This window comes from Xiphias gladius, chromosome 8 (genome assembly GCF_016859285.1).
Source record: "Xiphias gladius isolate SHS-SW01 ecotype Sanya breed wild chromosome 8, ASM1685928v1, whole genome shotgun sequence".
In the NCBI taxonomy this organism is placed as follows: domain Eukaryota; kingdom Metazoa; phylum Chordata; class Actinopteri; order Istiophoriformes; family Xiphiidae; genus Xiphias; species Xiphias gladius.
In genome coordinates this window covers 10,425,693-10,438,049 of record NC_053407.1, presented here as the reverse complement: position 1 = coordinate 10,438,049, position 12,357 = coordinate 10,425,693, and the positions used below count along the sequence as shown (strand labels likewise).

Sequence of the window (12,357 nt, the reverse complement as noted above, 5' to 3'; positions counted from 1 at the left end):
GTGGAAATGGGTTGATGATGCCAATTGCTGTGAGATTTTTAAAGAAATTGTTAAAAGATAACTCAAAACTGACAGCTTTTCTAAGTCCTATCTAATTTTTCAATCCAAACGGCATTATATGCAATAAAAGCAAGAAAGAAACATGAACAGTTTGACGGCTATGACAGAAGTTGAAGGGGAGGGGTGCTTTTTGGCGTATTATAATAACCATCTGTACAATCAAATACAAAACTACATCTTGCTGTTAGAATCATAAAGAAAGGGAACAGATGTTAATCCCTAATGGAGTTGACAGGCACTTTCCTGTCTTTCACATGAACATATTGAGTTTCTGAATAAGAGGGGGATCAGAGGGAAGGTGTATCATGTTGCACTCATAATACATGCATATCAAAGACCCCAGCTGTTGGATTCCCTCTCCTGAGAGACAGTATTATTAAATCTGCACTCAGCAAGCATATCACACCATCACAAGAGCTTAAGCCTCTCCATCAGTGGGCTCCACTGGCTTGGGTGATTTGTAACCTATCACACAAGGAGATTATATCATATTTTAAAGTGTAGGGGTAATCAGTGCCACACACCTGTGTCTTCTTTAGTCCTTATTTGAGATAAGAGATAAGATCTGGCAAGAAATGAAAAAACTAAAGTGCTGTAAGTATAAGGGGAGTGTGTTGTTCATAATTGGCATTATTCATTCACACACTCACACTCACTCTTCACACTTCCGCTGTCAGGTGATGAGGGCTGATATACTGCCAAAAACTTTTTTTGGATTTCTATAGCAGCCTCCTTGTTGCTCACAGTGTCACGCATTGGTACAAAACATTCAGCCAGTACACCAGTCAGCCAATTATATATAGGATTAAGTTACATAATTGTAATGTTGTTATATTCCCATCTGCAGTGGTCTATCACACTCGGATTGGGTTGGTGCAAAGCATCTTGAAGTAGATAATAAGATGGGGGGAAAAGGAAGGACCAGTCTTTGTCCACTAGGTGGCAATAGATACTTTCAAATCTGGAGACAGTACTGGCTACATCTTGATAACTGTGACAGCTGCATTTAACATACAGTATATGATATATAAGCTGATGCTCACCTGATGCAAAATCTTTCTCCACATTCCCCCCACCATTCAGACTGGCTTTGTGTGTGCTGGCAGGTGCACTGCTCAGGCCCCCCTGGGATCTAAGGAAGGAGAGCAAGCCACCCTGGTGCTGGAGTTGATCAGCCTGTCCTGGAGTCAAGTTCTCCAGAGAGGAGATGGGAGATTCAGCCAAAGCTCGGCCCCACTGCCCCGGCTTGTCTTGCTTCTTCTCACCGAGACCTTGGAAATCAGCACTGGCCTGTCCCCGCTCCTCTGGCTCCAGGACATTACTTTTCGGGGTCTGCCACTTTGCAGCATCGTCATTTTTGTCCTCCCTCCCTTTCTCGGATTTCTCAAATTCAGGTTCACCATCGTGACAAGTGGAGCCTCCTTTCTGTGTGTTCATCTCTTCTTTTGTTCCCTGCACCAAAAGGTCACACTGATATGCAGGTTTCACACTGAGTTCAGCTGCAGCATTAGAGTAACTTTGTAGCCGGTGGGTAATGGAGGAGGAGAGTCCATTACTAAAAAAGCCAGACATCTGTACCAGTACAGCAGGAGACATCACTGCATGAGACGTAACAGACTCTGGCCTGATGGACAAATCTAAGGGCTCATACTGGGACTTCCTGGTTTGAGCAGATAAAGAGCAGTCTACACCTGCATCTTCGTCAGTGAGGTCAGGCTGCTTATTGATGAGCAGGGGGTTTTCACTGTGGTTCTCCAGACCAAGGTAGTGACCTGTAGCTGGGCTCCAGTCTTCCCTGGATCTGGGTCTGAGCTTGGGGTTTGGGCTGGAGCTGCTACTGCTGGTGGGCTGCAGCGGAGAAGAAAGGTCCCTGCTGTTCTGCCAGTGGGGGAAGTGGTAGCGTTCTAGATGGAAGCCGAGGGAGGCTTTCTGTGCAGCGGTGTAGTCACCGGAGAGCGGACACCTGTAGACCTTCTCACCTAACACAGCAAAAACATAATACCATCCAAATCAAATTAGGAAACTATGTGCATATGAGGCATACTGAGCATTTTGTTCTAAGAAAAGTATGTACAAACATCCGTTGTCTAAACATGAAAAATGTTGCAATCCCACACCAGGCAGAGTTGAATGATTTAAGCACTGCCCTGCAGTAAATCAAGCTTGTAATCAGCTTTCAGCTCCAGCGATCCATCATTTTACAGTATGGATGCCACCACCATGTGCAATAAATACACCCAAAGATGTTAACACCAAACAAGATTCTTCCAGAAATAATAAACAGTGAAATTGTAAAACAACCAGAACAAGGTAAATGTCGCAGACGAAAACCTCATTCCATCAAAACCAGTAAGTGGGTTTCCCAGTCAAAAATAACCAACACATGAGCAGTTCTGATTAACTGCAACATGTACTGTAGTTGAGTTTATTTTTGCTTCATACTTGAAAAATGGTGTGATGGGAACATAATTCAAAAAGTACAAAGTGTATTATTGTGGAAAATGACAAAGGGTAATTTTTCTCCTTTTATTCCAGTGAATAATATCCATCTGGATACAATTTGATCCTGCACACCATAACTTTTAATTAAAGGTAATTTAAATGTCTTTTTCCCTCTGTTTACCTACAGTTTAATCCTTATAGCCATCAGAGAAACACCCTCCAGGGTTAAACACACTCCCTGTGACCATTTTGAGTTAGTGATTGTCTGAGACCCCAGCCTTGCACTGTCTTTAAACAGCCCAGCTGTTTCGCTGCCATTCCAATTACAGTAAAAGTCATCCGACGCCATTAAGCCACAAATATTGGCAGTTTATTGCCCAACACTCTCCTGGCATTTGAAGGTCAGGTCATACATTATACTGTGTCTTTTAGGGATGAGTCTGGGATAGGGAGATAAACCCACCACCATTAATTTAATTCTATGCATATTGATGCCTTATTGTTCTTCTTTAATGGACTAATATCTGAGTTACAACAGCGATTCATACCTGCCAAAGAAATATCAATTTCATACACCTCAAGAGCTGACCCTGAAGTAATTCACTGAGGTAAATCTAAATCCAATGATCTGTAGTTGTTACTTTACTTTGTTTCCAACTTTAATAGAAAAACCCCCATTGTGAGCTGAATGGTAGTAAAAGGAGGGTTGTTTTTCAGTATTTCAAACGCACAAAATCATAAATTAACACCCATGTATTAATGAAATAGAGGTGAACCTAATGAAATTGAAAAATCACAGCTAAAATGGCGAATTCATGTCCTTGAACTAAAGACAGTCACCACTGTGTTTGCTATATGTGTTTGTGTGTGTGTGTGTGTGTGTGTGTGTGTGTGTGTGTGTGTGTGTGTGTGGGTGGGTGTGTGTGTGTGTCTACAGTCTGTACAGAACGTTTGATTTAATGTCTGCGTGCATTACAGGCACGTGGCGACGTGCGCAGTTGTGCAAGAGCGGGAAAGAGACTTCAACAGTGCCACACCCTTGTCTCCAGTAACAGACAAAAAAATTCAAACAGCTTAATGGAACTCTATCAGACACGCTATATATCTCAATTATTCTGTGGCATAAATTACGATGACATTACTGGCCAGCTCCAAATGCAGAAAACACATATATCTGACCTCATCTTAAAGCGTGGACCTTCCTAAACCCATTTTCCAGCCTACATGAGAGCGTAAAACAACACAAAGACTGAAGACTCTGCCTTCTTTCTCTTCCTTTGGACGGGTGCCATCTTTGTGATTGCCTGGTTCATGCTAACTTAATCAGTTTAAGATTTACTTACACTGCCGAGGCTCACATTATGTGAGAGGAGTAATTTTAGAGCTTAGATTTATCAAGCAAAACTCCAATTACTGCATCATTACAAACCCCAGCCTCTCTCACCTAACACAGAGCATCTAATGAAGTGATGCGTATGAGTTATCCGCCCTTACTGGATGTGTAAGGCGGAGGAAAAAGGTAAATAAATAAATAAAAGCCTCAAGTGAGCTCTGTCTATGGAAAAAGCATGCAGCTGGGCTTGGACAAGTGATTCATTTCATATGGAAATAGGCTTTAAGATTTATAACCATACATCACCGTCAATGCAATCACAGGCTCACATACTATATGCTTACATAGGCATTTGGCAGTTATATTGTAGATATCAAACTCTACATACAGTCTCGCTTTGGCTCTTTCTATATATGCAATCAAGCACCTGAAATGCAAAACAGAGATACATGGTGGCTGGTTTGGTTTAAGATGAAACAGAGTGAGAGCGAGAGTCACACACAAGACTGGTGAGAAAAACAGGGGCACCAGATGTTCTTTGATGTTTATAATAGCATATATTATTAATATTAATTAGACCACATAGTCAATGACGCATTTGGGACGTTTCCAAGTCAATTAAGCCAAATGGCATTCAGGAGACGGTGGAACAATATTTCAAGGCAGGTGTTCAGAACTCCCTGGATAAATCTTTTTATCTGCATGCTAGGAAAACAAGCATTTTGAGCTTAATTTGAGCCTCATATCTGCAATAATAATTAAAAAGAGGATTAAAAGACAGAAGTGAGAGGGAGACGGAAAAGCCAACAGGTAATCAGTTAAGACAAACCAGTCAGACTGACTCTGATCTCTGAATAAGAGCTGAATTTGTGAAGCCCAACACAGGACCAGGTTAGATAAAGACCCGTTTAGTTAAAAGATGCTTTTACTGTCAGCAATCACAAAGAATAGGCTGATGTAACTGGAACAGCCGAATGAAAGTGATATTCTGTACAGAAGCCTGTTTTATCTGTGTGTCTGTGTAAACCACTGCTCAAATTACCATTCACAGTTTGCAGACACTTATCATTTCAGGCTCTCTTGACGTTAATGCTTACAGTAAAAGTAGTGTAAAAGCAGGGAATAAGGGAAGAAAAACACATGTGGGGACAACATCATTACATGGTGTCTGCTCATTGACCTTGAGGTTAAGAGTATTGAATGGGACTAATTAATAACTGTCAGAGTATTTTATGTTTGGGCATGTTATTTATTCGAAGCTGCGATCTAACTGGTCCAATGTAGGTCAGAGGCCTGAAGCATGCACCCTTCATTAGTTTATCATTTTAAGAAGAGTCATTATTCTTAATCTCAGATTATAATTAAAGTCAAAGTGCATTTTCAAATCTGTCCTGATTAGATATTGAGAGAAGTAATTCGTAACACACACCATCTATTGAAATCAAAGCAGGATTTCTAATTTAAGATGCTGGGTATTTGTAGTTAAACATCTAAATCCAGCACTGTATCTGGATGTATCAAGCAAAGAAGCCGTCTCTCACTCTGACAGCCATGACTGTACTATATTTGCTATCCATATTGAGGACATCAATAACTTCATGACCACCATAGGCTGACTATGAATAATGCAGCCAGTAATTCTGGACTAATCAATGTTCCTCAAGCTGAACATCTGGCAGTGGTAATTCTTCCTCAGCATCTCCGCTCTCCTGAATTAGAAAACACTCGCTCTCCTTTCCTCCACATCCAACCATCGAGACAGACAGACTTGATCAGTTACAACCCCCCACCTCCGAAAAAACTTATCCCTGTTATTAAACCCTCATCAAGTGGTGCGTGTTCTCCATATGTGTAGGATTTACCTATCTGTCCCGCAGCAGACCTGTGTGTTGAGCCAGGGCCAGCAGCGTGTGATTTTGTTAATTAATCTGTCATTGTGAGCGCAGGGAGCAGCTGCAGAGGTCTCTGGGATATATTGTCAGAGCTAAACAATGCGGTGCTAAGCCCCCAGAGTGAGTCTACCATTACACAGGACTAAGAACAGAGAGGAGAGGAGGAGAGGGGGAGAGCGAGCCTGCCGGATCCATCATTGACTAAAGCAATGACGCCTGACCTTTACAATGAATTAGTTTCCATGCTTAATATTGACTGAAATTAGAGTCTGATACAGAATGTGCCATCCCAGAACTGTGCACACTCAAATCCTCGGCTAGCCAGCTATCATAAATGTCTCTGGAAGTGACACCGTATGGTGTTGAAGATAGGGGAGAAGGGGGAAAGTAAAAACAACAGAGCTTGAATATGTTTCTTAAAGAGCAACCAGAGAGGGATTTGGCCATAAATTGTGAACATTTACATGTAAATATGCAGATACCAGTATGTGTGTACAATATGGAAACAAAACATCTAATGAGATTAGACCTGATCCATTTATCTCTGCTATACGGCCATCATTTAAGAGGATGCTGGATCAAATCCCACAAGAGCGCATCAGACTTGATGTACATAACAGCAGTACTCCAACACTGGAAGAAAATAACTATAGTCATAAGCTATGAAGAAACAGAACAAAAGTTTGGATTTATTTTTCTTCTCTTCTCTTAACAATGCTGTTATAGCAGTAATTTAGGCGCATGATAACATGTTAGCAGGATGCCATGACAAGAAAGGCATTTACCCAGAGAGCCAAATCATCCAAATCACCAGGTGGAACAGAAGCCTATCAATAAAAATACCAGGTGGTAGATCAAATCATAAAAATCACTGGGTGGTATATATCAAATCATTAAAAACACCAGATGGCATGCATTAACATCTTGTGCCCCCGTAGGCAAGGGGTGGGGATGTGACGGATATAAAATAGAGGGTACTAATTATCCCTACAATTCAACATGATTCCATTATCTTTAAAAGGAAGACAAAGTCCTCGTGGATAACAGTCATGTCTGTTGTGGTGTTGCTGACCCTGCGCTTCACGTACTGTAAGTGGGCTACAGTAAGTGGCATTAAAGATAAGGCCACAGCTGTCACCTTTGTCTTTTTAGAAAAAAAAACTTATGTAAAAAATTACGAGCATTAACTGGATCTTTTGTTGTGATATTCACAGATTTTCTTTAATGAACTAATTACATCTATGATAGCCAGAGGTCATTTTGATTCTCTTACTAGAAATAATCCTGCAAAAATACGGACAAAATATCAAAGGGGCACTCCAGCAATTCAGTATGTCACTTCCATAAAGTTGGGGGACTTGCCATGGTCACGGTATCCTATGGGTAAACACATATACCACTTCAACCACAACGTTGCTTGTTCAAAATTAGCTTGGATCTTTGTCGCATCCCATCTTATTTCCTGTCTGCCTCTGTACTTTATACTGTCAAATAAAAAAATGTGAAAGAAAAAAAATGTGAAATTAAAGAATGGTCAAAATAGAAGCAGCAGAGTTTGCGATATCCTGACTTTTAGTTCCTAGTGTGAAAAAAATAAACTAGTGATGTCATCAGGGTCTATTACCTGATGACATAATGAGGGTTATTTTTTGGACAGCTCCCCACACAGCCACAAAAGACATTATCCAGCTGTTTTCATAGGTTGAGTAGTTCTTCTACGCAAGTCTCAAGTAAACTGAACTTTATGTGTAAAATCATCAGAGTGCCCCTTTAACAACATCTTAAAATAGCTTTCTAAAAAAATAGCTTTTCATGCCTGCATTACCTGTAGCTGGAGAAGAAGATTGTCGTCGATGGTCCAGGGAGCTGCCAGAGACGGAGTTCCCTGTCTCTGTGATGATCTCCGTTGGCCCATGATGACTCACGCTGCCAGGGCTACCGGGTCTGCTGATGGCCTTGGTGTCTGGGTCACTTAGACACACTTTCCCATCGTCTACAGGGAGACACCTCTGAGGCAGATAGGAGGAGCACTGCTGCTGGTCTTTAGGACTGAACATTTGCTGTTCAACAGGCAGCCCTTGTGTCATGATCTGCCAGCCTGGGTAACTGCTGCTGCTGTTGAGTATATCTCTGTTAGACATGACTTTCTGCAGATATTCCATGCTAGTGGAGCTCAATGTTGGGTGGAGATGATTTAAACCCAACAGTGAGGAGCTTTCTGAATCTGTCAGAGGGCCTGGACCAGAGGAAATCATCCTCCCTAACATCTCCCTAACCTTCATGTCAGCGCCTGCTGTGGTGAGTATCTGGTTATAATCTGAATGGTCAGCTCTCTCAGCCGTCAGGAACCTGTTGTGAATGCGGGAGATGTACTGCGAGTAAAGGTTGCTCTGATGGTCTTGCGTTACGTTATTCAGATTAACTGAGGCGTCATGCTCAGCAGGGAGATTACTCTTAGCAGCAAGCTTATTGAGGTGGACCTTCATGTGGTTCTTGAGAAACCAGGGTTCTTTGAAACGACGTCCACAGATTTGACAGCAGTGCTCAAAAGAGTCTTTGTGTTTCCTCATGTGACCCTTCAGGAACCAGGCCTGGCTGAAGGTCTGGCCACACACCTCGCAGGGGAATTCACCAACAGGCTTCCCCTTGTCACCAGGCCCCATAGCAGGCTTCTGTCCTGAGCCTGAATCTGCGGTTATATGTGTCGTCTCAACATGGCCAATGAGCTCCTCCTCATGTGAGGCAGCGAACTCACACAATGTGCATTTATAGGGTTTGTGCAGGATCCTGATATGCCGCTCAAGCTCCTGCTGCTTCCTGAACTTTCCCTTACAGAATGAGCAGCGGAAGCCGGTGGGTTGGGGCTGGATTGGCTCATCATGGACGGTATTCACCTTTGGGGATGTAGATTTATGTGGCTGGCTCTCTGCTCCACCAGAATTGGTTAAGAACTGGTTTTGTGTTGGGACAGTCTGTGACAACTGGGTATTTTGAAGTTGGGGTAAATTAGATATTTGCTGTTGGCTAACAAGACCAGCTCGCATCTGCCTGTCTCTTAGTATCGCCCTTTCCTCAAGCTCATGAAGCAACCTGTTTTCCTCTCTAATCCTCCCTCGGCCTTTGCCCAGAATGCCTTGCTTGTGAGTACGGAGGTGTATCTTCAGGTTGCCCTTCTGTGCAGCCCTGTGGTCGCAGTATGGGCACTTGAAGGGCTTCTCACCAGTGTGCGTGCGCATATGAAGCGAAAGGATGCTGTTAAAGCGGAAACGCTTTCCACACAGTGGGCAGGGATACTTCCTGTTCTTGCGGTTGTCATCCTGGGCAGAATTTACCTGGGAAACGATGCTTTGATTAGTGACTCTCAGGAACTGGGAAAGCTCTACTCTCCCATTCATACTGCTGAGAATCCTTGCATCCATGATTTGATTGGCCAAAAGCGCCATCTGGCTTGTAATTGGATGGGTGGATGGGGTAATGAAGCTGTCCTTTCAGGGAATGGCTGATGTTACGGTATGGTGGTCAGGAGTGTCTATGTGGGACAGTCCACAGGTTAGCAGTGAACTATATGCTGACTGTTTGCTCTTATGCAGTTGAAACAGGATGTGGATTCATGCTCTTCAGATGAAATGTCTGTTTGTTGTAGTGCAGATCTAAAGAGAAAACAAAGGGAACATTAAATGAATTCAAACTCTGCCAAAACAAAGAAAGTATTCAAATACATTATTTCCACGTTTTAATGCCCAAACAACAGGCAAGTAAAATGTCAAAATACAGTTTTGTGCTGTCAATTAAGTGTGTATATCTGTACTTTTGCAACTGTTGTATAATGCCAGTGATGCACCACAAATAGGTCAGGAAATAGAGCTCAGTAGGTTCTGATTCTCCTCATCCTGTGTTAAGTATACCTGTGGTTTTAGATTATTGTTGGAGACTGTGAAAATGCTGATTAAGTGAAACCACATAAGCTTCCTCAAGAAATATCTCATCATTACTAAAGGGTAAGATGAAAATCTTTGTCTAGATCTCATTTTGTACTGACATGCAATACTAAGGCAGCACAAACATCAAAGACTGTGTGCTTCTACTTGCCCTTCCTTTGCATTTCACAAGTCGGTGAAATGCTTTAAAAAAAGATTAAAGTAAAAAAGTTAAGCTTTTTCAGCAGGTCTATTGCATATTTGAATAAAACCTTTACCAGGATAATTATGTCACAGGAGTACTAAGGAAAATAAACAACTTAATGATGCAAAAATGCAAACTAAAGTTAAAGGAAGAATATCCAAATGGAAAGCTAAAGTATGCTTCACTTTTCCCCCTGCCCAGCTCCCTTTTTATGATTCAGCTGTAGCAGCAAAACAAAGCTTCAAATTCACATCGTGCTACAATGGTAGAGGTCACAGCTCTAGTGCAGCACCAAAGGGCACAGAACAAAGCCTGCACTGTCCACACTGAATTAACACAGGCTTACATCATCCTGGACTGCAACCTCAGTCAGTCATGAAAATGATGTACACAAAACCTCACGGATAAAGAGCTGGCAGGCTGGCAGCAGTGGTTGGTGTGAGCAGTGTGCCTGCTTTAAGCTGTAGATCAAAAATCAATTTAGCCATACGTTACTGACCTGGTCATATCTGACAGGGAAAAAAAGTGAGTAAATTATATTCATATACAGTAGATCCACTTAATATTTCTTAACCTGGTATTCCTTCGCAGTCAGAACAGAGGGAGGAGCAGAAGATGTTCTCCTCCATCTCCCACCCACTTTCAAGGGTTACGGTCATTTGAACTACTATTGCATTTCCCTCTATTAATGTCATTACTGTACTGTAGCCTTGGATGTGTAATGGTGTACAGAGTATCCATTTTGAAGTCTGCACCCAATCAATAATGATTGACCAGACTCAAGTCCGAATGGCTTTGCATATGCACCATCTTGTGATATTTAGTAACTTCGACTACTGTATAACTGTGTGTTTATTTCTTTAAGTAACACGTGTACTTTGCTGTCACATCTAGCTAGCTGACAGGCAGGAGTCAGGCAAGTAATAAGAGAGTAAGCCAAACTAAACACAACCTTATTTAAAATCAAGACACTGGATTTAATGTAACTAAAGACCCTCCAAATAAAATCTCTGACACTGAGTCTGAGCCACCTGCTGCTGCTGCTGCTGCTGCTGTCGATAGCAACCTCAGTCATACTGAAAATGTTGTACACAAAACCACACAGATGAAGAGCTGGAATGCCTGCAGGCATGGCTGGTGCGAGAACAGTCAGTCTGCTCTAGGCTGAGATCAATGTAAGGATACAGGTCTGACCTAATCACATCTGACAGGGAGAAAGTTAGGGAATGATATTTGCATACACTAGATCCGTTTCATATTTGCTAAAGTGGTATTCCCCTGATTAACTAAGCATAGCAAGAAGGGATGAAAACTTCATCGCTCGTGTGTGTGTGTGTGTGTGTGTGTGTGTGTGTGTATGTGTGCATGTTTTTGCGCATGTGTGTGTGGGGGTTATGTAGGAATTGGTGGAGATAGGGAGCGGCACGCAGGGCTGTCAGGTGTTTTCTCTGTCAAAGTGGATTAGGCTCTTTTGGTGCAGATTGAGAAGGTGCTTGATTGTTATTAAGCATCGTGTCACAGTAGTGTCTCTTAGGTGTGGCTGCGCCTTGACGAACAAGGAGCAGGTGTGATTTAGCACAGGCAATAAAAGAAAAATTTGACACGTACATATTTAAACCAGCCCTGGGAGCTGTGCATTTTAGATGATTTTAGATCTGACAATATCAAACATTGTTAGATTTATTTTCACTGCAGTCAGGCTAAGGATTCTGTATTTCAGTATTTAATCTACAAGAAGGTGGATGTATAATCTTTTTACTTTGTAGTTGCAGCATACTGTCAGCTAGGATGGATGGACAATATCGTAAATCCATAGTTAGGTGACACTGGAACGAAACACATGAATAAAATTTATAGATCAGAACTGCATATTTCATGTGTTTTTTAACAGCAGTTAAAAAGTATTAATAATTTATGTCTACGGTTGAGCTGAAAACTACTGAGAATGCACCACAAACAGTGACATAAGCCTGTAACCAACAGTTACAGTAACCTGTCTAATGTAACCTAAAACTAAGATTATCTCAAGGAGAGGTGGAAAAAACTCGTAGGTAGTGTGATAACATAGAGTAAATACTTGATGGATGTCTGATGGTAAACCTACACAGTTTTAAAGTCATAAATGTCTTTTTTTGTGTATTATATACTATGATGATTTAAGAGTTCCAGTTTACTATGAAATGGCTCGACAAAACCCTGAAATATTCTGGTGTACGGATGATCAAGTTTCGGCATGGTTGTTCAGATTTCGAAGTGTTTAAGTTTACTTAGTTTGTCTCAGAAGCCTGGAGGAGAAGGGAAGATGGATTATTTAACTACTATTTGTTCTAATTTCTCTCTTCTCTCACTTTCTTTTTGGATATAGTTTTAAAATGTGTACACGGCGCTCTGGATTTATCTTAAATTAATTTGCGCTTTCTGCTCATGCATGCTCGACATAGTTGTATGCAATACACAATAATAAAAGCTTTGTTCATTCATACAGTTACAGATCTGATATGTGATGAT

The 12,357-nt window shown here is 41.6% G+C and overlaps 1 protein-coding gene across 1 annotated transcript; it reads right to left on the bottom strand.

Annotated features, from left to right (window-relative positions):
• Positions 1–478: 478 nt before the first annotated feature.
• Positions 479–10,981, bottom strand: LOC120792851 (zinc finger protein 536-like). The gene is made up of 4 exons (XM_040132231.1): positions 10,865–10,981; positions 7,553–9,212; positions 1,104–2,039; positions 479–525 (listed from the first exon to the last, which is right to left on the bottom strand). Exons 1-4 carry the CDS (start codon positions 10,979–10,981, stop codon positions 479–481), a joined length of 2,760 nt encoding a protein of 919 aa, XP_039988165.1.
• Between the last annotated feature and the right edge of the window lie 1,376 nt (positions 10,982–12,357).